Source organism: Oncorhynchus masou, chromosome 9 (assembly GCF_036934945.1).
Source record: "Oncorhynchus masou masou isolate Uvic2021 chromosome 9, UVic_Omas_1.1, whole genome shotgun sequence".
In the NCBI taxonomy this organism is placed as follows: Eukaryota; Metazoa; Chordata; class Actinopteri; order Salmoniformes; family Salmonidae; genus Oncorhynchus; species Oncorhynchus masou.
The window spans coordinates 54,865,506-54,889,725 of record NC_088220.1 but is presented as its reverse complement, the minus strand read 5'-3'; the positions used below and the strand labels follow the sequence as shown (position 1 = coordinate 54,889,725).

The following is a 24,220-nucleotide window of genomic DNA, read 5'->3' as shown; positions in this document are numbered from 1 at the left end:
TCGATAACAACAGGGAATCTAGTTTTTAAGAAATCTCTCAATAATCATTCTCACGATAGCACGTTGGTAATAGTCAGTGACAAAAGTTAAACAGGGTTGCTGCCTAGCCTATTGTTGAATTTTTCTGATAGTGGATATAACGTTGAAGATCTGATGTTGTTTCAAAGGTACAAATACAACATATTTTACAAAAGGTTTGTCTATGTTGAAAATTGGTTACCATGATGACATAATCCCGTGGTTGAAACTTCACCCTTAAAACAACAGTTGAAAGTTTTTTTCAAATCCAATACATTTCCCACATAGATTCCATGTCACAATCTGTTGACAAATGATGTTAAAACAACGTTGATTCAACCAATTTGTGCCCAGTGGGATGTGTATTGTGGATTTGCATGGCAGTGCATGTGAGTCTGTCATGCTTTTTTCACAAGCACAAATGATTTAGTATTGAGTGTTTGTACAAGCACAGGAGGTTGGTGGCACCTTAATTGGGAGGGGCGGGGGGGGGGGGGCATGCTCCTAATAATGGATGGGGCGGACCAGGTGGAATGGTGTCAAATACATCCAACACATGGTTTCCATGGTTTCCATGTGTTTGATGCCATTCCATTCGATCCGTTCCAGACGGTATTATGAGCCGTCCTCCCCTCAGCAGCCTCCTGTGATGTACAGGTAGGCTATTTGATCATAATTGTTTTGGCTGTTCGTGAGTGCGTATGTGTGTGCTTGTGCGTGGCTGTTGGTTTATGGACATGAAAGAATGTGTCTACCACCGCAGGTCCTGTGCTTACTCTAGCATAGTAAAACATCAGTAAAACATGAGGGTTTACACGTTGTGCCGCCACACATAAACACACAGCATTGAGGCCACTCAATAGTGGAACATCAGAGTACACACACAGCTTTGTTTTCGTGAATTTTTGGGATTATTTGGGGAGTACAAATGTACGGTGCATTCGGAAAGTATTCAGACCCCTTGACTTTTTCCACATTTTGTAATGTCAGACTTATTCTAAAATGGATGAAATTGTTTTTTCCCCTCGCCAATCTACCACAATACCCCATAATGACAATTCAAAAACAGGTTTTTAGAAATGTTTGCAAATGTAAAAAAAAATCTAATAATGAAATATGATATTTACATAAGTATTCAGACCCTTTACTCAGTACTTTGTTGAAGCACCTTTGGCCGCGATTACAGCCTCGAGTCTTCTTGGGTATGACCTTACAAGCATGGCACACCTGTATTTGTGGAGTTTCTCCCATTCTTCTCTGCAGAACCTCTCAAGCTCTGTCAGGTTGGATGGGGAGCGTCAATGCACAGATATTTCCATTCAAAATCCAATTTTCCCTAAATCCTAACCCTAACCCTAAACCTTAACCCTAATCTTAACTTTAACCCCACCCAAACCCTAAACCTAACCCTTCAAATTTGTTTTCCTACCTTGTCAGGACATTGTGGTGACTTGTCAGGACATTGTGGTGACTTGTCAGGACATTGTGGTGACTTGTCAGGACATTGTGGTGACTTGTCAGGACATTGTAGTCCTGGTAATGTAGGAAAACATGTACACACACACCAAGCCAGCTCTACTGTTGGGCCCTCATTTGGGTCACGAGAAATTGGGACAGGTTCAATTAACAACACAGAGCAATCAATGCTCACAATGCCTAGGGCTCACGGTCCAGCATTCCACACCACACCACACCGGCCCAGACCACACCACACCACCCAACGCCACATCGTCCCACGCCACACTACACCACACCATGCCAGGCTGCATGGCTATTTCTGTTGGGGTAAAACCTCGACTTCAGGGATAGACAACTAAATTAAGCCGCGGGACAATTTTTGTCAGAGGGGATGGTCGGAGGCCCGGAACATAATTATAATCATTTTGACACCTCAAATTGACCACAACTAAGCCCAGAAAGAGATTGTATTTGAAAATAACTAATAATTATATAACTTGATTATATTGAGACACAATCACACATGTCTCTTTCTTTAATCGTGGGAATACTTGGGAAAAGATTTCCTAAATTACACATTTTTATATGAATTCCTGGTGATTTTACAATCTTTTTTTACCCAAAACTAAAATCCCACAAAATATATATACTGTATTTTTTCATTAAAAAAATACTTTGGGGGGGCAATAAAAATCACTCACAGGCCGGTTTTGGCTTGCACGCCGCCAGTTTGCCGTCCCCTGCTCTACTCCAGGATTCCATGGGGAAAAAGAACAACAACACAGTTGGAAAACCATCAAGATCCTGTATTCTAATTCACAATTCTATGGGAAAAACATACCACATTTTTAAATGGAATCCACAAGGGAAGATTACTCATAGTTTTGTTTTCAGACTGTTTTGCTGGTTTTCCATATATTTTTTTACATTTATTTAACTAGGCAAGTCAGTCAAGAACAAATTCTTATTTTATAATGACGGCATACCCCGGCCAAACCCTCCCCTTACCCGGACGATGCCGGGCCAATTGTGTGCACCCTATGGGACTCCCGATCACCACCGGTCGTCATACAGCCCGAGATCGAACCAGGGTCTGTAGGGATGACTCTAGCACTGAGATGCAGTGCCTTATACCGCTGCACCACTCGGGAGCTAATGTTGCCATTTTTGGTTGAATTTCTACAATTCATTTAGGTGTGCACTCTAGTTAGCTCCATAGAAAAAGAATGACCAGATTCTAATTGTATGGTTAGCCCCAGTGCAATCAACAAGAAGAACAGGGCTCTGGTGAGTGGTGAATAGCCAAGCTAGTGTTACCACGGGAATGATTGGGGTTTGATGTGAGGTTAAAACATTGGTTGATTGAATTCTTTGGAAGCCATTTTTTGCCACTTAAGGAGGAATCTGAGCAGTATGTGTTCCCATCCAGCCTGTGAGGTCATTGTGTTCGATAACTATACCATTAATAGGCTTATGGGAGAGCTCAGCCCACCGCTGTACGCTTTGCCCACAGTGAATTATCAAGCTAATCTATCTGTATGACACAACACAGATGGACACACTTTCTTTCTGGCTGACTCCCATTTTATGTAGCTATCTGCCTCTATCACTCTCTCCTGTCTCTCTTAGTAATTCTGGCATCTCTATCTCTCTTTCTTTGTCCTCCTCTCACGCACTGTCTATTTTTATAGGTCTAGCTATCTCTCGTTCCCTCGTTCTCTCCCTTCACCTCTCTCTTCTCCAGCTGTAGCTATACCAACAACAGAGGAGCAGAAGGGGAGGGGGAGTGACAGAGAGAGAAAGGTGTTGGTTGCTTGTCTCTGGGTGTCTTTGTGTTTGGAACAGTCAAGTGCTTAGTGAATGAGTGGCTCCCAGGCTGAGACTGCCTGGTCAGAAAAACCCTCCCCTCCCGATCCATCCCAAGCCCCTGCCTGCAGCCTCCAGCCTCACTGGCCATCACAGATGGACGGATGAAACTGTGTCAGCGCCCACCGTAGCTAGCCCAATCACCCCCCCCCACCCCTCTCTCCTCTCTCATCCTATCTCATTCTCTACATCTCTCTGTGTCTCTCTGTCTGTCCTCTTCATCTTCCCAATCCCTGCTCCCCTCTCGGACAGGTTTTGGAGATGGCTGATACCAAACCGTCCCTCTCACTGGCAATTCAGACAGGAATGTGTGTGTATGTGTGTGTGTTAGAGAAACACATACACATTACGCACACACAGTGACAGGGGGCTGTGTGCATGTGTGAATGTGTCGGTCACCTTTTCTCCAAGTTAATCCCATAAGAAGAGGTGTGGTTCTCTCTCTCTTCTCTCCCTCTCTCTCTGTCTCTCTCTCGCTCTCCGATCCCCGAGCAGATTTTCATCACATGTTCTGTTAGTTTAGATCTCCTCTGCTGCTGCCGCTGCGAGTATCAGGGCGTTCTCTTTTTCTCATTTTTGAACACCCATCATCGTCATCATCATTGTCATTGTCTCTCCACTTCTTCTACTACTCTCTGCTCTGCCTCTTCTTCTGCTTTCACTGGTCTGAGATGAGTTTGAGCGCTGAGATGGGGGAGGCCATCGAGCTAAGGTGAGTGTTTGTGGCTGGGGGGGAGTTGGGGGGGGGGGTGTGTGTGTGTGTGTGGTTACATTAGGATACAGTAAGTAGATAGGCTGATGTGTTACAGTACGGTAGTAATTGTCCATCTGTTCTCCTCTCTACGCTGACCCTATCTACCATAGCTGTGAACACAGGTCAATAGCCTAGCGCTAGCTTGTCTGTAGTTAGAGATAGCATTAGCCTCGGTTATTATTGGCCACAGCCATTTCAGCAGCTGTCGAAACTGACGGGGCGTCTACTAGCTTATTCCAAGAGCTTATAGTCTTAGCAGCTGTATTAGCCCCCGTGCCCATATGGAGCAGATTAAAGTCTCAGTTGATGTGCCAAAAGACCCAACATTTGTTAATGTGCCGAGTGTGCGGCATTAAATGTTTAGGGATGTTTTCATAGCAGAAAAGGATGACTCTTAGTCATCTTACCACTACCACAGAAGAACAACAAGGTCCGCCAGCAAAAGCCATGTAGCCAAGCCAAGCCAAGCAGCCACAGGAAGAAAGAGGGACTGTTTTTGTCTGTTTGAGTGATTGGCAAATGCAAATACTTCTCTTATGTTGAGACGAGAGAGAAAAGGGAGGCATTCTTCACACGTTGTTTCCTGTGTGTGTGTGTGTGTGTGTGTGTGTGTGTGTGTGTGTGTGTGTGTGTGTGTGTGTGTGTGTGTGTGTGTGTGTGTGTGTGTGTGTGTGTGTGTGTGTGTTTGAGGAGGGTGAAATGTGAGTGCTGTCTGCACACTTGCTCTTGTCTGAATGACTCTTTAGGATTAGGCAGCCCGTGGCGGATGTCTAGTCTGGGTCTAGCCTGGGTCTAGTCTGGGCAGATAAGGCATGGTAAGAGGAGAGCGAGGATAGCATGCCGATAGGTCTGAGTGGTCTTCACATGCCTGCCACAGATTTACATTAGCCCTGGGAGTGACCCCCCCCCCCCACACACACACACACACACTCTGGACCAGCTGGACCGCCCATGGCGGCCATATCCACTCTCAATCTCTCTCTGCCCGCCGCCAAGGGCATAGGGGGATTTAGGCGTTTTTGTTGTTAATCTCGATGTGTTTCATCGGGTCTTGGAGCAAACACACACAGACAAGCTTGTGTATCTCATCTTCACTCAGAGGCCCTTGGCTGAGGGCTTAGTCTGTGTTTGTGAAGAAAGGGAGGGACAGAGGAAAGAGGAGTGTAACTAAGCTATGAGGGCACAGCTGTGTGTTGGGGAGGGACATTGGGAAGATGGAGGGACATTAAACAGTCTTGGGGTAGGATTTACCCCACCCACACAGATAAGTCAAAATATTCAGATTTTGTAGCAGGTTTGTGAGATGAGAAAAGTTGACATGGCACATAGGTTCTACTTGCACCATATGGCTCGGTGCCCCTGGCATAGAACGTCTTGCCTTCACATTGCAAACAGATACCATACCGTATTACCGTTACCCTTTAGCTTGTTATTCCCAAGCATTAAAGCTCCCTGACAGGTCTCACTGTGTATGTGTCCCAAATCAGCACCCTATTCCCTATGTAGTGCACTACTTGGGCCCTGGTCAAAAGTAGTGCACTACAGAGGGAATAGGCTGCCATTTGAGACGCAACCACGTGTCTCTCTGTCTCTGTGTGATCTTATCCACCAGGCAGAGACAATACAGGATCATTGTTGGTCTCAAGTTGCTCCTGTCCTGTTTGATATGAATGTCCTGGCTGAGTCATCGTTTTGACTTGGCAGAGATGCAGGGAAGTGTTTGGGGAAGCAGATTGATTTGTGGCCAGAAAATGAAATGACACTGCTTAGACTGCTGTTGTATCTTTGCTGTATATACATTATGATAAATGCTTTTGATAAATTGGCACTAAATAGTAATGACAGTTTATGGGAAGTCAATTTGGAGATGGAGATTCCAACTCGGCCTTGGCAGTTGGCACACTCACTCGACCTCTTCTTCTTCTTCTTCTTCTTCTTCTTCTTCTTCTTCTTCTTCTTCTTCTTCTTCTTCTTCTTCTTCTTCTTCTTCTTCTTCTTCTTCTTCTTCTTCTTCTTCTTCTTCTTCTTCTTCTTCTTCTTCTTCTTCTTCTTCTTCTTCTTCTTCTTCTTCTTCTTCTTCGATGATGTGTATATATAATGGAAATAGAGAGCAGAACATCCCACGCTTGCACGCACACGCGCACACACACACACACACACACACACACACACACACACACTGAAGCGACCCCATCCACATACACACGCAGAAGGTTATTCTGACCTGTAGCCTTACAGAATAGCAAGACATAGTTTACTGTGCCGTACATTTCAATAGAATCAGGAAGAGCTCTGAGCTGTTAAATTTGTACTAATCTTCTGGAGAGAAAAATGCTGCCTTTGCACAAACAAGACAAATACTGATAAAGCATTTCTAATGCCTTTCAGCGTTATGACTTATGCATTTAATATTTGTTTGTTTTTTTGCACCCTCCGTCACACTATCTGTTTGCGCTTGAAATGTGTCTCCGCGGCCATAAATAATCAATAACGTGACAACTTTAAACGGATTCCCATGACTGTTGTCAGGCGTGTTCAGTACTAGTATGGTGTTCTATTAGTGGGTTTGTGGAACTACTTCCAGAGAGTCCCCCCGCCTCACCTGTTGTCGTGGTGATGCACCTTATGCATGAACTTGTGCATGTACTTGTGCATGTACTTGTGCATGTACTTGTGCATGGCTGTGCATGGCTGTGCATGGCTGTGCATGGCTGTGCATGGCTGTGCATGGCTGTGCATGGCAGTGCTTCTACACCTGCATTGCTTGCTGTTTGGGGTTTTAGGCTGGGTTTCTGTACAGCACTTTGAGATATCAGCTGATGTATTTACATTTATATGCTGATGTACTTTATATGCTGAGGAATCCCAGACACCAGCAGAGCAGAGCAGAGTAGTGTGAGTGACAGGCAGTCAGAGACCAGGGCAGGGCATCACTCATTATACTAACTGACTAACTCATTGACCAGCCTGTGGCTCAGTCTAATTGAGTTTGGGCATTGGACCTTCTAAGCAGTGGTCTTCCCAGAAGCCCCTCGGCCTGTAGCTTCTTCTTCCTTATTGCATTAGATCCACGGGAAGGGCTGACGGAGTGTTTGTGTCGCAGCTTGTTTAAAGCAAATTATGTCCGTTGCCATGCCGAGGTACAGTACATCAACTACTTGACCACCCGAACTGATGCCCTGTGTGTTCTAACTCCCACACCCATCCGGGTCAAGGCTGTTTGGAAGTGTGGGTGAGAGGGGGGATATGTGTGAGTATGAGTGTGTGTATTAATGTTTGTGCTGCGTGCAATGTGTGTGTTTGTTGTTCCCTGTGGTTGTGTTGTGTCAGAGGTTATACAGTGAATTTAGAAAGCATTCAGACCCCTTGACTTTTTCCACATTTTGTTACGTTACAGCCTTATTCTAAAATTGATAAAATCGTTTTTTCCCCCCTCATCAATCTACACGTAATACCCCATAATGACAAAGTAAAAATGGGTTTTCAGACCCTTTACTCAGCACTTTGTTGAAGCACCTTTGACAGCGATTACAGCTTTGAGTCTTCTTGGGTATGACGCTACAAGCTTGGCACACCTGTGTTTGGGGAGTTTCTCCCATTCTTATCTGCAGACCCTCTATAGCTCTGTCAGGTTGGATGTGGAGCGTTGCTGCACAGCTATTTTCAGGTCTCTCCAGAGATGTTCTATCGGGTTCAAGTCCGGGCTCTGGCTGGGCCACTCAAGGACATTCAGAGACTTGTCCCGAAGCCACGCCTGCATTGTCTTGGCTGTGTGCTTAGGGTTGTTGTCCTGCTGGAAGGTGAACCTTCGCCCCAGTCTGAGGTCCTGAGCGCTCTGGAGCAGGTTTTCGTCAAGGATCTCTCTGTACTTTGCTCCATTCATCTTTCCCTCGACGACAGAGTCAGGACACCTTTTTAATGTCCCACCCGAAAGACGGCACCCTACACAGGGCAATGTCCCCAATCACCGCCCTGGGTCATTGGGATATTTTCTTTAGACCAGAGGAAAGGGTGCCTCCTACTGGCCTTCGACTTGCAATGTTTAGTTTAGAGGTCGACCAATTAATCGGAATAGGCGATTAATTACAGGCGATTTCAAGGTTTCATAACAATCGGAAATCAGTATTTCTGGACACTGATTTGGCCGATTTAAAAAAAATGTATTATTTAACTAGGCAAGTCAGTGAAGAACACGTTCTTATTTTCAATGACGGCCTCGGAATGGTGGGTTAACTGCCTTGCTCAGGGGCAGAACAACAGATTTTTTTGTCAGCTCGAGGATTCAATTTTGCAACCTTACGTTGGACTAACCTTAACTAGTCCAACGCTCTAACCACCTGCCTCTCATTGCACTCCACGAGTAGCCTACCTGTTACTCGAATGCAGTAAGAAGCCAAGGTAAGTTGCTGGCTAGCATTAAACTAATCTTATAAAAAACAATCAATCAATCATAATCACTAGTTAACTACACATGGTTGATGATATTACTAGTTTATCTAGCGTGTCCTGCGTTACATATAATCGATGTGGTGCGCATTCGCGGAAAAAGGACTGTCGTTACTCCAACGTGTACCTAAACATAAACATCAATGCCTTTCATAACATCAATACTCAGAAGTATATATTTTTAAACATGCATATTTAGCTAAAAGAAATCCAGGTTAGCAGGCAATATCAACCAGGTGAAATTGTGTCACTTCTCCTGCGTTCATTGCACGCGGAGTTAGAGTATAAGCGATAATAATAAACGTTTTGTTTTCGAAATTATAGTTTCCGGATTCGACCATATTAATGACCAAAGGCTTGTATTTGTGTGTGTTATTATTTTACAATTAAGTCTATGATTTGATATTTGATGGTGCAGTCTGACTGAGCGGTGGTAGGCAGCAGCAGGCTCGTAAGCATTCATTCAAACAGCACTTTTGTGCGTTTTGCCAGCAGCTCTTCGCAATGCTTACAGCATTGAGCTGTTTATGACTTCAAGCCTATCACCCTCTGAGATTAGGCTGGTGTAACTGATGTGAAATGGCTAGCTAGTTAGCGGGGTGCGCGCTAATAGCGTTTCAAACGTCACTCACTCTTAGACTTGGATTAGTTGTTCACCTTGCTCTGCATGGGTAATGCTGCTTCGAGGGTGGCTGTTGTGTTCCTTGTGTTCCTGGTTTGAGCCCAGGTAGGGGCGAGGAGAGGGATGGAAGCTATACTGTTACACTGGCAATACTAAAGTGCCTATAAGAACATCCAATAGTCAAAGGTTTATGGAATACAAATGGTATCGAGAGAAATAGTCCTATAAATACTATATTAACTACAACCTAAAACCTCTTACCTTGGAATATTGAAGTCTCATGTTAAAAGGAACCACCAGCTTTCATATGTTCTCATGTTCTGAGCAATGAACTTAAACGTTAGCTTTTTTACATGGCACATATTGCACTTTTACTTTCTTCTCCAACACTCTGTTTTTGCATTATTTAAACCAAATTGAACATGTTTCATTATTTATTTGAGGCTAAATCGATTTTTATTGATGTATTATATTAAGATAAAATAAGTGTTCATTCAGTATTGTTGTAATTGTCATTATTATAAATAAATGTTAAAAAATAGGCAGATTAATCGGTATCGGCTTTTTTTGGTCCTCCAATAATCGGTATCGGCGTTGATAAATCATAATCGGTCGACCTCTAGTTTAGTTACACAATGATGGGTGAGAGAGTGGTGCTATGTGATGGATGGGGGTGCTACAGGCAACCATTTTTTAAACGGAAAATGGAAATGAGCATTTCTTATTGTACAAAGTTCAGGTATTCCCTCCCTGTTTCATCCTGGGTTCTTCTCTTTGGTGTAAAATGAATAGGACCCAGGGCTGGTGAACTGTGGATGAACAGGGGTGATGGAGGGTAGAGAGGAGACCGTCCCAGGCAGACAGGCAGACAGGAAGTCTGTGCTGGTTAGAGAGAGTGTCAGTACGTCAGGCTGAAGACTGCCTCTGCACATGACAGCCTCTGTTCCAGCTGTCTCTCCACATTAGCTTTCACACACGCACACACGCACGCACACACGCACCAGCACACAGCCCACGCTCATAGTAATATGCATAACCATCCCATTCCAGTACACAGGCCTTCATACTGTACTGTAACCACTAGAGCATTACTGTTGTATTTGTGAGTGTTGCCAGTGCAGACTACAGATGATGATGTATTAGCAGGGTTCCTATACAGTTCTGGCCTGTCCTCTCCTCAGGGGTTTCTCTCTGTATCAAATGAACTATGGCTAATGTGACATCAGCAGGAAGGACCGCTGACCCCAGAGTTGCTTATCACTGGAATGAAGTGGGGCCGACCTGTTCTCCCAGGGTCAGACAGTAGTCAAAACACTGCTACCCCCGTTTATGTGGGCTTGGTTCCGCTCCCTCATTCCACAACGACACACACAGAGAAGGGGTGGAGGGAGGGGGTAGGATATGTGGGATGGAGAGAGGGGGAGTGGAAACAGCCGGTTGTCGTGGGGACGAGCTGACTTTTCTTGCTCTCAGTCTCTCAGTATTACATGTTTTTGTCTGCATCATTTCCAATCCCCCCATATACACTACCGTTCCTAAGGTTTGGGGTAACTTAGAAATGTCCTTGTTTTCCGTGAAAACATACATGAAATGAGTTGCAAAATGAATAGAAATATAGTCAAGACGTTGACAAGGTTATAAATAATGATTTTTAATTTAAATAATAATTGTGTCCTTCAAACTTTGCTTTCGTCAAATAATCCTCCATTTGCAGCAATTACAGCCATGCAGACCTTTGGCATTCTAGTTGTCAATTTGTTGAGGTAATTTGAAGAGATTTCACCCATTTTTTTTGTTGTTGTAAATATACAGTATCAAAAGTTTGGACACACCTACTCATTCAAGGGTTTGTCTTTATTTTTACTATTTTCTACGTTGTAGAATAAAAGTGAAGACATCAAAACTATGCAATAACACATATGGAATCATGCAGTAACTATTTTTTTTAAACAAATTCAAAACAAAGATTCTTCAAAGTAGCCACTCTTTGCCTTGATGACAGCTTTGCACACTCTTGGCATTTTCTCAACTAGCTTCACCTGGAATGCTTTTCCAACAGTCTTGAAGGAGTTCCCACATATGCTGAGCACTTGTCCGATGATTTTCCTTCACTCTGTGGTCAAACTCATCCCAAACCATCTCAATTGGGTTGACGTTGGGTGATTGTAGAGGCCAGGTCATCTGATGCAGCACTCCATCACTCTCCTTGGTCAAATAGCCCTTACACAGCCTGGAGGTGTGTTGTGTCATTGTCCTGTTGAAAAACAAATGATTGTCCCACTAAGTGCAAACCAGATGGGATGGCGTATCGCTGCAGAATGCTGTGGTAGCCATGCTGGTAAAGTGTGCATTGAATTCCAAATAAATCCCCGACAGTGTCACCAGCAAAGCACCCCCACACCATCACACCTCCTCCATGCTTCAAGCTGGGAACCACACTTGTGGATATCATCTGTTCACCTTCTTTGTATCCAAAAATCTGGACCAAAGGACAGATTTCGACCGGTCTAATGTCCATTGCTCTTGATCCTTGACCCAAGCAAGTCTCCCATTATTCAAATCAAATCTTATTTGTCACATGCGCCGAATACAACAGGTGTAGTAGACCTTACTGTGAAATGCTGAATACAACCCGAATACAACAGGTGTAGTAGACCTTACTGTGAAATGCTGAATACAACCCGAATACAACAGACCTTACTGTGAAATGCTGAATACAACCCGAATACAACAGGTGTAGTAGACCTTACTGTGAAATGCTGAATACAACCCGAATACAACAGACCTTACTGTGAAATGCTGAATGCAACCGAATACAACAGGTGTAGTAGACCTTACTGTGAAATGCTGAATACAACCCGAATACAACAGACCTTACTGTGAAATGCTGAATACAACAGACCTTACTGTGAAATGCTGAATACAACCCGAATACAACAGGTGTAGTAGACCTTACTGTGAAATGCTGAATACAACCCGAATACAACAGGTGTAATAGACCTTACTGTGAAATGCTGAATACAACCCGAATACAACAGACCTTACTGTGAAATGCTGAATACAACCGAATACAACAGGTGTAGTAGACGTTACTGTGAAATGCATACTTACAAGCCCTTAACCAACAATGCAGTTTTAAGAACAATAAGTGTTAAGAAAATATTGACTAAATAAACTGAAGTAAAATATAAAATAAAATAAATAACAATAAGGAGGCTATATACAGGGTTAGGAAAGTGTATCTATAGGCTTGCGTTGTTGTTATTATTAGCGGCTTGAGTCTTTTTTAATATCAAGGATTATTTCACTTTCTCTGTTCATAGGAGTAACAACATGAATTTGTGCATGAGGCAGAAATAATGCGGTGCGACTCGAGTTTCGCCATCAGCTGGAAGACAGTGCCCATTTGATGAAAGGCAGAGTGGGGGGGATGTTGAGAGGCAGACCTTCAGTCTACTGCTCTCTCCCTCCGCTGAGACTGACCAACAGATGCAGGCACCGTCTGCTTAGTAAAATAAAAATTTAAACAAATTATTTAAATGTATTCTCACGCAGCTGTGCCTCACAAGTAATACAACAACGGTGTGATCATACCGGTGTGATCATAACCCTGCCTCAAATTTTGTATTTTAAATTTACAAAAATGGCCCGATCATCAATGCATTGGCAGGGCAATTCAAGCAAAGCCAATATGCATTGATAATGTATAGCTAACTGCAAAAACATTACTGTTTTTAATTGGTTAATGTTGCATAGGCTTATGTTTTTTTTAAGTCATGTTAAAAAAAATCTGAGCGGTAGATCTCGGCTTTCATTTTGACTCAGAAAGAGATCTTGACTCAGAAAAGTTTGGTGACCACTGTTATACATTTTTCCTTATTAACACTATCAGCGTTTCCCTTTACTGTGGCAAATGTGATTGAATCAACGCAATGTTAGCCACTTTCAATGCAACATACCAAAACAAAACAAACTATGCAAGCAATATTGTTGTAGGCAGAACGCATTGGAGTACGATTCTATCGCATTGACACGCACGACTCAGCCCATACTCTACACAGACCGGTGCGGCATAATCAATCAGAGCTGCAGGAGGCCTATATGCAAATAGACCATTGTCAAATATGGGTTTGTGCCATTCACTTTGAACTGGACTGTGTTTACAGCATGAGCGGTTGAGTAGATGCGCTTGTTTTGAGATCAAGGTCAGAGCTGCATGTTGCCACGTGTGCACATTTAGTTCATATCCTTTGCTAGTTAGTGAGTTATTCGCCCAGATATAGATCATTTGTAGTCAGCAATATGGGAGTGATTGCATCCTATCAGGAGCACAAAACGTGTACATTTCTAGACATCTTTGAAAAGTGTGTCAGGTAAAGAGCTTTTTGTTGTCTTAAAGAGGCAGTGTTGTATTTTGAGACAGGCTTGAACCATTTTGATTTGATTTGATTTATTAGGATCCCCATTAGCCGACGCCAATAAGCTTGTAAATGAAAGATAAGCACCTTGGCTAAGAGTATTATTGTATTATTGATCGATTGACTATGACTTTTTAGATCACCCAGCAGTGCTATTTGCAGAGTTAGCTCCAAGTACGTGTGGCAATTTCTCAGCCATTCCTGAACCTGTGACCAGAAACAAGCTACATATGGAGAGTACCAAAACAAGTGATCTAATGATTCTGTCTCTTCGTGGCAAAATCTGCAGAGCTGGGATGGTTGTAGCCCCCCCACATATAGAACATTCTATTGGTTGCAAAATGTAAAAAATAACTCTAAGTTTTGAATCCGGCTTCGTTTTGTATATCATAAACCATGTGTCATGGAATCGGTACATCGAAAATCTACTCCAAACTAATTTGCAATCTATTTGGCGCAGCTGTATATTAGGTCCTTAAATGAAACTGGTATACTTTTTTATTTATCACAATTTTCTTAAGCCAATTTTGGTCTTTAATGCAGGACCACAGACATGTTCCTTACCTTCTCCCCTTTCCCCTTGGCTCCTACATATTTGCGGTAATGCTGCAGTCAGTTGGTTGTAATTTTGGATAGAGCAGACATTTCCATATATTTTTATTAACTGCGTGTGTGACAACTCCACCGAGTCCTATCTATGATTTTATAAAAATAAAAAATCAAAGATAATGGTTTTTATCGGTTAGTATATTTGAGTTGAACCATAATATTTGTTGTAATATTTGTTCTGTCTTTTCTGGTGGATTAAACTGGAATTGCAACCAGCTTTCTATTGTTTGTTTTAAAAATAGAGATATTTTGGAGATGATTTCATTTGCAAATAACTGAAAGTGAGAGATTGTAATCTGAATAAAGGGAAAAGGCCATTATTACTAATCTGCTGGTGAACCAGTTCAGATTTAACTTGAGTTTTTGTATGATTGAAGGCTTTTGTGAGAGGTTCTGTGCTTTAATGTTTAATCAGTTTTGCCCTCCGAGTTCATATTCATTATATAAATATCACTCAGTATTTACGTTTGGTGTCTGAGAGGTCCCAAAAATTGGGTCATCCTGAGGCTGCATTGTGTGTGTGTGTGCGTGTGCATGTGCGTGTGCGTGTGTGTGTGAAGGTGCATTTGTGTGCGTGTCTTTTAATAAAATGGCTTTGTCCACATCAAACACACACAGAAAGGCAGATGAGCCGAGGAAATAGAACGGAGGTAACGTCAGAAATATTCTTCCCGATTTTATACATTAGAAGTGTTTTTCCTCACTACATGGCCGGGGAACGTTCCCGCAAAGCTCCCTGATCTCCGGTAGAATGGAATCATTAGCTGTCTGTCACAGTGCGACAGCGGCTTACCCCTGACCACGGCTAGTTGGTCTACTTCCCGTTAGCTTTGATAAACGTTTTCCCTGCTCCCTGCCCCGCGGTCAGGCTTTTCTAACTGTGGAAGACCATAATACTTATGTTAAGAGAGAACTATATTTCTCTCTCTGAAGGCTGTGTGAATGTGAAACTCTGTTGTTCATCTCTAGTTACTACCATTACTGAACGAGCTAGTCCAATGTTCTGCAAACCTAGTGAGCATGTGGAGTGGTTTTGTCTCAAATTGTTTCCACAGGCTAGAACAGAAATACTTTTTTTTCCAAAATCAAATTGAATGTAGGGGCCCTCTCAAATTAATTTAGGATGGTTTATCTTTAAATTCACTATCTATGTGTTTGTGTGTGTGTACTATCAGTGGCCTCAATGCTGTGTGTGTATGTGTGGTGACCCAACTCTAATGTTTTACTGATGTTTTACTATGCTATAGTCCATCCTAGTTTTATTTGGCTGTGTTTCACCACTATCTGTCTCTCTTTGTTTCTGTTCCCTATCCTCCCACTCCTCCTCTCTCTCTCTCTCTCTCTCTCTCTCTCTCTCTCTCTCTCTCTCTCACACAATCCTCTTTCTCTCTCTCTCTCTCTCTTTCACAATTCTCTCTCTTTCTCCATATTTTTCCCATCGTTTACCTCCACCCACTAATACACACACACACACACACACACACACACACACACACACACACACACACACACACACACACACACACACACACGCACACACGCACACACGCACACACACACACACACACACACACACACACACACACACACACACACACACACACACACACACACACACACACACACACACACACACACACACACACACAGAGACACACACATGGCCTTGTTTTTACATATTTTCACTTTATTTTCTCTGACACACACACGCATGCATGCACACATACAGACACACACACACACACACTCCCTACTGCCTGCTCTACTTCTATGATTCCTGTTGTTAATATCTCAGGGGCTTATGTGCACCGTGACTGAGAGAGAAAAGAAAGCCCATGTAGCTGTAATCTAGTGGTCTGATTCCATGCTTGTATATCTGTGGCTAGAGCCAGGTGAAGGGAGGAGGAGGAGATGGAGAGATGCCGAGGAGGAATATAGGTCACTGACAGAGATAGAGGGAGGAAGAAGGTTGATTAAATCACAAAGGAGAGAAAACCTTAGAAAAGGGAATAAAAACAGAGGTATTCAACACGCCATGGTTTGTATGACAGATGCACAGAGAGAAAGGGAGACATTCAGAGAGAGGGAGAGAGAGAAACAGGTTGTTTATGCACATCATCACACACTAATACCCACCCCCTACGCCAGCCCGGTCTCATGTTGCATGTGGAGACTGTCATACGGGGTGGTATGTTGCCCTACTAGCTGTGTGTCTGGACAGCTCACGGTCATGCTGGGAAGGGACACACAGTGAGAGAGGACTGTCACTTTCACTGCTGCAGCTTGACTCACTCACTCTCTCTCTCTCTCTCTCTCTCTCTCTCTCTCTCTCTCTCTCTCTCTCTCTCTCTCTCTCTCTCTCTCTCTCTCTCTCTCTCTCCCTCCCATGGAGCAGGATCAACTCTCAGGGAGACACTCTTAAAGGGACAGATCCACTGCTGCATCTCCCTCCTGCAGCCTCAGACACAAACACAGGAGAAAGGAGGAGGGGAGAGAGAGAGGGAGAGATAGAGGAGATGGAGAGAGCGAGAGAGAGAGATGGGTATCTGAGGGGGAGAGAGGATAGTCCCTGCGTCCCTGCGGCTGGTAAACGGACATTTATAGCTGCTGTTTTGTGTTGATAAGGATGACAATGAATAACAGTAATACTATTTATTGGCTTTGAATGTATATCAGAAGCCTACAGTGCCTCACACTGTACAAGACAATAAACATTAAGATGCGGTGAGGGTTGGATGCTGACAAATTCAGCAACACTGTGGTTATGTCTGCTAGCCAAACAGTGGGAGTGGGTTTTAGGGAGGAGGAGTCTGTGATTGAGGACGGGTATAGGTGAGGGAAAGTACTGTATGTGTGTGTGTGTTAGGTGTGTGTGTGTCTCCATTAACTCTTGTGTGCCGAGTCGGGCTGGCTCTGTGTTATTGGCCAGCTGTGTGGCAGCTCCTCCTGGTTATTTTGATTGGATGCAGTGATAGTATGTCCTCAGGCTCCAGCTGTACGCTGTTCTAATGGTGCTGCTTTGGCTGAAGGGCGCACTCATCACACACACACACACGCACGCACACGCACACACGCACACACACACACACACACACACACACACACACACACACACACACACACACACACACACACACACACACACACACACACTCCTCCCTCCAATGTAATAACTCTTATATTGTTGCTGTTTCATTCAAAAGGTCTCCGTTGCCAAACATGGAGCGCTGTGCGGAATGTTTACCTTGGTCTCATAAACAGTGGTGTGCAATATATTAGTAGTGTTTAAAAAACATGTTTCCTGCCTGATTAGTGTTGTGAATGCGAATCTCAGAGAGAGAGAGAGAGAGAGAGAGAGAGAGTGAGAGAGTGAGAGAGGGAGGGAGAGAGAGGAATAGAGCGAGGGGGAGAGGGACAGAGAGAGAAGGGAAAAGAGAGAGACATGAAGTGAGAACCGGGGCGAGGGAGTGGGCAAAATGGGAGGATGACTTCAGTCTACGGTAAACAAAAGAAAGACAAAAAGCCATAGGTCATTCCCCGACCAAACACGCTTTCCCGTTACAATGTCCTCCAGATGTGTCTAGATGTGGGGCGTCAGGTAGCCTCGTGGTTCGAGCGTTGGACTAGTAACCGCAAGGTTGCAAAATCAAATCCCTGAGCTGACAAGGTACAAATCTGTTGTTCTGCCCCTGAACAAGGCAGTTAACCCACTGTTCCTAGGCCGTCATTGAAAATAAGAATTTGTTCTTAACTGGCTTGCCTAGTTAAATAAAGGTCAAATTTAAAAAATGTTTTTAAATGAAAACATTTGGTGAGGTGCAACTATTTGTTCTTTGTTGAAACTTGGCATGGTCCTATACTGTGTGTGTGTGTGTGTTTTTTTTTTTTTTACTGTCTTTTGCCGATCCCCACAATGAAAAGGATCTTTTAGGCTCGGGGGCAAGGGTTAGAAGTTTGGGTTAGGTTTGGGGTTAAGGTTAGAGTTAGAGTTAGGGTTATGGGTTAGGGAAAATAGGATTTTGAACGGGAATCAATTTTTTGGTCCCCACAAGGATAGTTAAACAAACGTGTGTGTGTGTGTCTGTGTCTGTGTGTCGGTCTGTTTGTACTCAGCCTTGGAGATGCATGTTTTGTAAAGCTACAGGGGTCTAGGCCTATAAGAAGTTAGACGTGAGAGGTTGGGGTGTAAAGGGGGATGGGGGATGTTGTCACGGTTTTCTTCACTGCCCTCTGGCTGCAGTTTGGTCTGGCAGTGCCAGTGTGCCATCCTCTGAATGCTGGGTCTGTGCTGACTGGGGTGAGTGGCAGGGTGCTGGGTACAGGGGGTTGACACCCTGGCAGAGAGAGGCACGCAGCAACACTGTGACCTTAATCAGATGAGATTGAGATTTCAAAGTCCCCTCCCTCCCCCTCTCCCATCCCTCTCACCCCTGTCTTCTCCTCTCCCTTTCCGACACTTTACCTCCCACTCTCTCATTCTCCTTTTCTCATTCTCCTTTTCTCTGTTACCCTTTCTTACACTCCTCTCTCGCTCTCACTCCCTCCGTCGATACTTCCTGTTCTCCTTCCCTCTGTCCCTCTGCAGCCTCCTTGGCAGGAGCTCAGCCGTTAGATCACATGACCTCATAGCAAGTCTATTAGATCAGCCCTGAAACTGGAGCAGAACACCCAGAGCCCTGGCCCCTGCCTGGGCTGGTCTCCCCATGTCTCCAAGCCCACTCCCCTGCTCCTTCCCTGGGGAGACATCTGACGCCAGCTGCCCCTCGCCCCCCCTTCCTGCACCTGCCCCAGTGGGGGCCGCCAGCCAGGGGCCGCGCTGCCAGCATGCTGACCAGAAACACCCCTCCCGCCTGGCCTCTGAGGGACCTGCCGCTCTTGGCAGAGGCCACATGCCAGCAATGCCAGCGACACCAGGCTCATTTAAACGCACCACGTAAACAGATCCCAATGTGCCTGTACACACACCCAACCTTACACATACTTTCACTTCCGCCGTGCCATGCCTCACACCTGATACCCATCCCGTAAGGTGACAGAGCTTACGGGAAGCGGTGAGTGTGTGAATGTGTGTGTCATAGGCTTATCTAATAACAGTGTGTTTGAGTCAGTATATAAAGCTTAGCCCGTGTGTTTACGGGAGGAGAACAGTTCTACAGGGCTGACAGACTGCTTTGGAAGAGCTTTATCGAGATCAGCTGATTATACTTTCTGATCATACTGTTGGAAAGTCTTCAACACACCCACTAGACAAATACCTTAGTGAAAGCCAGGAGAAAAGAATGCCGAAGCTTGGGGCAAGACCGCCGAGATGCCCAAGATGGTAAGATCATTTGAGAGGATGTCTGTTCCGCTTTAAACTGGGCCGTGCGATATTCTGAGATGTTTCTCTTTCTCTGGTTCAGTTTTCATACTTCGTACAGCGAGAAACTGACTCCCACAAAAAAAAGACTCATTAGCATTTTTTAACAGGTCTTGTTTTGAGTGTCATCTTGTTTCATTATGAAGATGTTGAAATTACCAATGCAAATTACGTATTCAGGCTGAATGGCCTAATTAAGTGTGTGTGTGTGTGTGTGTGTGTGTGTGTGTGTGTGTGTGTGTGTGTGTGTGTGTGTGTGTGTGTGTGTGTGTGTGTGTGTGTGTGTGTGTGTGTGTGTGTGTGTGTGTGTGTGTGTGTGTGTGTGTGTGTGTGTGTGTTTACATCCGGCAAAAATTCCGATGTTCAAAGCCCACAGGATGAAAGGACTGTCTGGCTTTGTGGTCTAGCTCTACCTGTAACCCTAAACACTGATGGAAATGTGATTAAACAAATCTAACAGATATAGCTCTGTATAGATATTTAATGATGATAATATGGATTAAATTGCTAGGTTGTAAAGGACAGTAGCGTTTTCACACACCTATCATTAGTTTATCTCAGTTACAGTGTTGTCTGCAGTGGCCATAGGGACAAACACTTTCTTTCTTTAAAAAAGGGTTTGTCCCTCTGGGCTACCATAGTTGTCTCTCTCGCTTTCAGAGTAGAGGTGTCATTTCTTGTCACTGTCGTTTTACCCCCATGGCTGTCACGAGCACACAACTTAACACGTACTGACCTCGCCCCCCTGTGTGTCTCTGTCTCCATAGCAACAGGGAGCCCCAGACCCCGGAGATGAATAAGCTGCGTCAGAGCCTGCGCAGGAAGAAGCCCACCTACGTGCCAGAGGCCAGCAGACCCCACCAGTGGCAGGCCGATGAGGAGGCCGTACGCAAGGGCAAATGCAACTTCCCCGTCAGGGTAAGACTGAGACACTTGTCCTGGGACCTGGTCGTAAACTGACTCTTAACTAAACCTCAACCGAACTATTATTACTCTTAATCTTTTGGTTCAAATTGTTGAGTTATAAGATTCAATTGGTATACTATCTGGGACAGCAGGGAAGGAAGTTGTATTTCGTCTTACAAAATCACACCTAACTCTAGCCTTAGATCGAACTTAGTTCTGACTTTTACTTTTACTCTTATCCTAAGTCCCGTGGCGGTGTGATCAGTGGAACAGAACAGAACCTGACAGTAATGATGATCCTAGTTCTAGTGATGAGACTTAGCTGTCTCTAAGTCTTTCTGGAGGCCCAGTGGATGGGGAGAGATCAATAGTGAATAGTGCCTAAAGGTGGATGGGGAGAGATCAATAGTGAATAGTGCCTAAAGGTGGATGGGGAGAGATCAATAGTGAATAGTGCCTAAGGGTGGATGGGGAGAGATAAATTCTACCTCCTCCCTGGTGAAACTGCTGCGTGATTCTCTTCCACCCCTTTGTCTGAGGTGATTTGCCTTCTCCCCAATTAAGCATTATACGACAGCCCAACTGCATTGTGGTATATAAGCACGCTCTTAGTAATTCCACTCTGGTTCCCCAAAATCAGCTGTAGTCTATGCGTAGGATAGATGGATCCTTATATGCAACTTTAACGAACAGAATAGTGAAGGAGTACTATCAGAGTGCTGCTCTAGGGCAGTAGAAGAGGGGAACAGTAAGAGAGAAGAGGCAGAGAAAAAGGGACACAGGGGAGGAGGGATGGGGAAGTGAGGGATGAGGGCAGCGATAGAGAGGGTGAGTGAGATTGAAAGAGGGAGGGAGGGAGGGGGGGGTGTGGATAGATAGGAGGGAACATTTCTAATGAAAAGACCCATGATGGCATGCTTCAGATCCCCAGCAGGAATTTGCTAGCAGCAGTCATTACCCCACTATCAACGCCTCTCTCCCCCTCACCAATCTGTCTCTCCTAGCTCTTCAGCTGCTTCCTTCAAAACTATAGTTTACCCAATTGTATGGCCCACTAGGTTTCAATTAAGAAACATACTGTAGTTTTAACGAACCGCTAGCTTGCGCTAGGCACATATTATCGACCCGATGTTATGCAGTCTAGCTAGTGGTTTGTAGTAAAGCTAGCTGCTAGACTATAACACAAACGCCAGTGGTGACACTTTGTGGGGATCATTTTGAACTGCATATAATTACACCGGGATGATACATATCATGAAGCAAACAAGTTGCAACTTTATTTCAAGCAACATGTATTTTGAAATGAAATCACAATGAGCCTCAATGTGTTCCTTTCTGCACTAGCTCATGACAGTGGTATTTGCTAGTAATGTCTCTGTCCCGTGCATGTCATCCTGTTTGTCTGTTTTATTTGGTTGTCACATGGTTTTGGTAGGATAATGGACGCTGCTTTGTGGGTATGATGTGCTGTTGTGGACAGGGTTTGCATCCTAGGTCAGCCATGAAGGGTTTGTTACACCCACACCAAGGATCAAGGACATTAGCTTCAGATCTGTGCAATATCATCAGACAAAATGAGTGACAACCAAATAAAACAAACAAACAGGGAATGTTCAATGACCAGAAAACACACTATACTTAATTTAAAGAATCAACACTTTATTTCATATCATACAAAGAAGAAAGTGAAATGAATAGTGTCTAATACAAATAATCAGCAGAATGTCAGGGCTGAGCTGGAACCGAAACTTGCACACCCAGTAGCTAGATCTCTAGCAGCAAGGTTGGCCGTGCATGTTCTAGGTCTATGCATTGTTATTTTTAACAGTTTTTTTTGTAGTCTTACAAACAATTCTAACAGTAAACCAATAGTATACAGTACCAGTCAAAAGTTTGGACACACTTACTCATTCCAGGGTATTTCTTTATTCTTACTATTTTCTACATTGTAGAATAATAGTGAAGACATCAAAACTATGAAGTAACACATATGGAATCACGTAGTAACCAGAAAAGGTGTTAAACAAATCAAAATATATTTTATATTTGGGATTCTTCAATGCAGCCACCCTTTGCCTTGATGATGGCTTTGAACACTCTTGGCAATATCTCAACCAGCTTCATGGGGTAGTCACCTGGAATGAATTTCAATTAACAGATATGCCTTGTTGAAAGTTCATTTGTGGAATTTCTTTCTTATTGCATTTGAGCCAATCAGTTGTGTTGTGACAAGGTAGGGGTGGTATACAGAAGATAGCCCTATTTGGTAAAAGTCCATATTATGGCAAGAAAAGATCAAATAAGCAAAGAGAAACGACAGTCAATCATTACTTTAAGGCATGAAGGTCAGTCAATATAGAACATTTCAAGAACGTTTAAAGTTTCTTCAAGTGCAGTCGCAAAAACCATCAAGAGCTATGATGAAACTAGCTCTCATGAGAATCGCCACAGGAAAGGAAGACCCAGAGTTACCTCTGATGCAGAGGAATAGTTCATTAGACTTACCAGACTCAGAAATTGCAGCCCAAATATATGCTTCATAGAGTTCAAGTAACAGACACATCTCAACATCAACTGTTCAGAGGAGACTGCTGTGAATCAGGCCTTCATGGTTGAATTGTTGCAAAGAAACCACTACTGAAGGAAACCAATAAAAAGAGACTTGCTTGGGTCAAGAAACACGAGCAATGGACATTAGACCGGTCTAAATCTGTCCTTTGGTCCATATTCGAGATTTTTGGTTACAAAGTAGGTAAACAGATGATATCTGCATGTGTGGTTCCCACCGTGAAGCATGGAGGAGGTGTGATGGTGTGGGGGTGCTTTGCTGGTGACACTGTCAGTGATTTATTTAGAATTCAATGCACACTTTACCGGCATGGCTACCACAGCATTCTGCAGCGATACGCCATCCCATCTGGTTTGCACTTAGTGGGACAATCATTTGCACGGTGTTTCCTCCGACACATTGGTGCGGCTGGGTTGGATGCGCGCTGTGTTTAGAAGCAGTGTGGCTTGGTTGGGTTGTGTATCGGAGGACGCATGACTTTCAACCTTCATCTCTCCCGAGCCCGTACGGGAGTTGTAGCGATGAGACAAGATAGTAGCTACTAAACAATTGGATACCACGAAATTGGGGTGAAAAAAGGGTAAACATTTAATTAAATAAAAAACAATATTGGTCTGTCACCTGGATGAATGATTCATTAATTATGCTAAATTATGCAAATATAACTTGTCTGTGTATAGCTGTATATAAGACAACTGCTGGAACTGCCCAGGCAGAGCTCCTGATTGACACGTGTACATGGTGCATTGAGTTGGTTGGAACCTCTCCAGCGTGCCGACAATAAACAATAATTCACTTAAGGTTGACTGTAAGAATTTGACGGATGATTACTTCTGCCTGCGGAGCTTTCCAGTGGAGGTCTGCGAGGACAACCGGTGGTGGAAGCGGTGGTGGAAGTGTGAGGGAAATTCCCATCTGACCTAAAGAGGACGAGGACCCGCCCAGACTAGACCCTTACTGTGAGCTGCCCAGAAGGAGACACATCATAAGAATTTCCACGAAAGGACTATCATTTGTTTTTCAGCAGGACAATGACCCAACACACCTCCAGGCTGTGTAAGGGCTATTTGACCAAGAAGAGAGTGATGGAGTGCTGTATCAGATGACCTGGCCTCCACTATCACCCAAGCTCAACCCAATTGAAATGGTTTGGGATGAGTTGGACCGCAGAGTGAAGGAAAAGCAGCCAACAAGT

The 24,220-nt window shown here is 44.0% G+C and overlaps 1 protein-coding gene across 3 annotated transcripts in view; it reads left to right on the top strand.

Annotated features, from left to right (window-relative positions):
• The window catches only part of LOC135546228 (numb-like protein), a 72,488-nt gene that overhangs the window by 25,606 nt on the left and 22,662 nt on the right, over positions 1 to 24,220 (top strand). Inside the window, exons 1-2 of one of the 3 annotated variants that reach the window (XM_064974481.1) lie at positions 3,976 to 4,054; positions 20,318 to 20,468. In XM_064974481.1, the coding sequence (XP_064830553.1) occupies positions 4,014 to 4,054; positions 20,318 to 20,468 (192 nt within the window). In that variant the 5' untranslated portion in view covers positions 3,976 to 4,013. Of the gene's footprint in view, positions 1 to 3,975; positions 4,055 to 16,617; positions 16,778 to 20,317; positions 20,469 to 24,220 lie in introns of those variants that run through there. The other 2 variants (XM_064974483.1, XM_064974482.1) reach the window with 2 other exon arrangements.